Below are 3,039 nucleotides of genomic sequence, written 5' to 3'. Positions count from 1 at the left end.
GATCTATTTCTTTTATAAGCACTTTTATATAGGTCGAGACAAAACTCTCTTCACATATTTAATCACAATTGAAAAGATATTTTAAAAAGCTCCTTCCCCCATTCCAAACAAATCCTTAGTTGTTAAAACGTGATCTTGATCAAAATCAAATTCAAACTATCATTGAGACATCAATAAGAGGATAAAATTGTCGTGATTGAAATTTGAAATTAGTTTTAGTGCTCTTTGCAATGATGACCATGGCAATACTCATCATTTTATGGAACCAGTTTCAATCCTTGATGAGCACTCTAAGCTCATCAGATTTGGATTATCCATATCTCATTTGGAAGATCTAGATTTAAAATCTTTAATTAATTATTTTTAAATAGAAAAAATTATTTTTTGAAAGAATTATAGTTAGAAAATTATCTCTATTTTAAATTCTATTCATATTAAAATAATTATTTTAAATAAATAAAAATTAAAAAGAAATCAAATCTGGAGTATCTAAATGAGATATAGATGATAAAAATCTGAGGAGTTTAGAATGCTCATTAAAATGATGAGTACTAAAACTGGTCATAGTTTTGTTTTATTGTGAGATTTGCACTATTCAAATATACTTTGAACGATACATATTTGAAAATTTCAACTAATGTTTTTTTAAATAAAAACTGACTTTTGGGGGGGGGGGATCACAATTAAGATATTGCATATCATATTTTAGATTCGTACACATTAGACTAATTATTATAAGAAAAAAAATAAAAAATAAATCTGAACTGTTCAGATTAAATATATGAATGATCCAGATTTAGATGTTCATCTATATAATATTGACAATGACATCCTCCTTCATGATAAGGGCTGTAAGATGAGCATAAATATAATTGTTTTGAGTAATAATAAGAAGCTACACGTCAAGGAGAGAAGCACCAAGAAATTAAAATGAGCGTTGAAGTAGAAGTAATCTCCAAAGAAATGGTGAAACCATCGTCTCTCACACCTCAACATCTTCGTCATTACCATCTCTCCTTCATCGACCAGATAACTCCCCAAATCAACAATTCTATGGTCTACTTCTTCAATGCCGATGATGTCACAGACAAATTTAACATCAACGAAGCTTCCGATGTTCTCAAGAAATCATTATCTCAAGTCTTAACCCACTACTACCCACTCGCCGGAAGACTCATAACCAACAACTTAGTCGTAGACTGCAACGACGAGGGTGTCCCTTACGTAGAAACCAGAGTCAGGTGCCACCTCAGCACCGTCATCGGCAACCCGTCTCCGGCCGACGTCAGGAAACTGCTTCCCTACGACATGGATGAAATCGTCGATACAGTCCTAGGTGTCCAATTCAATGTCTTCGATTGCGGCGGAATAGCCGTCGGTGTAAGCCTCTCCCATAAGATCGCCGACGCGCTGTCGTATTTTGAGTTCATCAAGAGCTGGGCAGCCATGACACGCGGCGAATCACAGCCAATAAAAACCCACTTTCAATCTTCCTCACTCTTCCCGACAAAAGACTTGTTAGGATACGACCCGAATTCACACATCGGAAACCACAAAATCGTGGGAAAGCGGTTCGTATTTGAAGCATCGGTAATAGAATCTCTGAGAACAAAATATTCAAGAAAGGTCATTGAAGAAGGCCTAAAACCTCCTTCAAGACTAGAAGTGTTATCAACTTTCTTATTGAACCGGTTTATTGCTTCAACTAAAGAAGAAGGGGACAAGAAAAAGATTGACATGGTGACATCCACAGTGAATCTACGCACAAGAATGGATCCTCCATTGCCAGAATATGCGTTCGGGAACTATTACTGGTATGTTCAAATGTTTTCAACGTTAGATGAGAAAGGAGAGAACAACGACGACTTGGGAAGACAGTTAAAAGAAGAGATAAACAAAGTGGACAGCGATTTTATTGTGAAGCTTCGGGAAAGCAAAGAATGGAATCCTAATAGAGAAGATATGGCTAAAGCTATTGAGAAGGGTGAGTTGGTGCCTGTTACCTTCACTTCACTGTGTAGGTTTCCCGTGTACGAGGTTGATTTTGGATGGGGTAATCCTACGTGGACAGGACCGCCTACGTGGAAATTCAAGAATGTAATTGTTTTTAAAGACACCAAGTCAGGTGGAGGCATTGAGGCGTACGTCAACTTGACGAAGGATGACATGGCTAAATTTGAACGTGATGAGGAGCTTCTTGCTCACGTTTCTACAAAGGGGTTGAAATAATTTTATGTTTGTTTTATATATTTATATGCTTATTTTACAATTTATGTACTGTGTTCTTGTCTGTTGTTCACCTTCATTTGTCATTATTCAGAGCTTATCTGTTAATCACTTGATTAATGAAACTTGTGGGTTTGTTTTGTCATTAAATTATAAAGGTTCGAGTTTTATGTTTAAGAAAGTGTTCTAAAATATTGTTTACTTCTTGACCTCTGCACCCTTTTTTTTGGACATTGACTAAACACTGCGTCTTTTAATAGTGCAACTTGTTATCTAGTTTACATGTCAGATCGACGCGTTATTGTTTTACAAAGCACCCTTTATAAGTAAGCTAAATGTATTAGATTATTTACCAGTTTTTGGGCAAAGTAGATTATTTACCAATTACATGCTCTATACCCACCATAAAGTATTAAGAAAAATAGGATACATAAGAGCAAGTTTGAGAGGTTGGATTTGGTTCAAATATAAGACATTAATCTTATTTGTCTCCCAAATTTATAATGTTTTTCTCAAAATATCCCTGTTGATTGTAAAGGATTCCCGCTAAAAGGTGGTTTCAATACAAATTAATAATCAACTTAATCAATTTTCTTAATATCCACATAAATAAATGTAACATGATTTTTTCTAAAATATGTATATATAACATTATATATACACTATATATTAGTTAATAAGTTAAATAAATTAGTTTAATAAACAAATGATAAATATGAGAGATAAAATGGATTAAAGTATTACACTACCTCAAGTCCCTAAGATTTAGATTATAATTCAATTTGAACCGTACACTAAGTTTTATATTAAAGA

General features: G+C 34.0%; 1 protein-coding gene across 1 annotated transcript; it reads left to right on the top strand.

Annotated features, from left to right (window-relative positions):
- Positions 1 to 963: 963 nt before the first annotated feature.
- Positions 964 to 2,229, top strand: LOC114735493 (vinorine synthase-like). Its single transcript, XM_028923191.1, has one exon. It carries the CDS (start codon positions 964 to 966, stop codon positions 2,227 to 2,229), a length of 1,266 nt encoding a protein of 421 aa, XP_028779024.1.
- The last annotated feature ends 810 nt before the right edge of the window (positions 2,230 to 3,039 follow it).

The sequence above is a fragment of the Neltuma alba genome, unplaced genomic scaffold (assembly GCF_004799145.2).
Source record: "Neltuma alba isolate B1F8T4 unplaced genomic scaffold, ASM479914v2 tig00013210_pilon, whole genome shotgun sequence".
In the NCBI taxonomy this organism is placed as follows: domain Eukaryota; kingdom Viridiplantae; phylum Streptophyta; class Magnoliopsida; order Fabales; family Fabaceae; genus Neltuma; species Neltuma alba.
The sequence above is the reverse complement of the archived record's forward strand: the minus strand, read 5'-3'. Positions and strand labels throughout refer to the sequence as shown.

Excerpts from the sequence above, each read along its gene's own strand:
- LOC114735493 (XM_028923191.1), top strand. The coding sequence starts at position 964 with ATGGTGAAACCATCGTCTCTCACACCTCAACATCTTCGTCATTACCAT.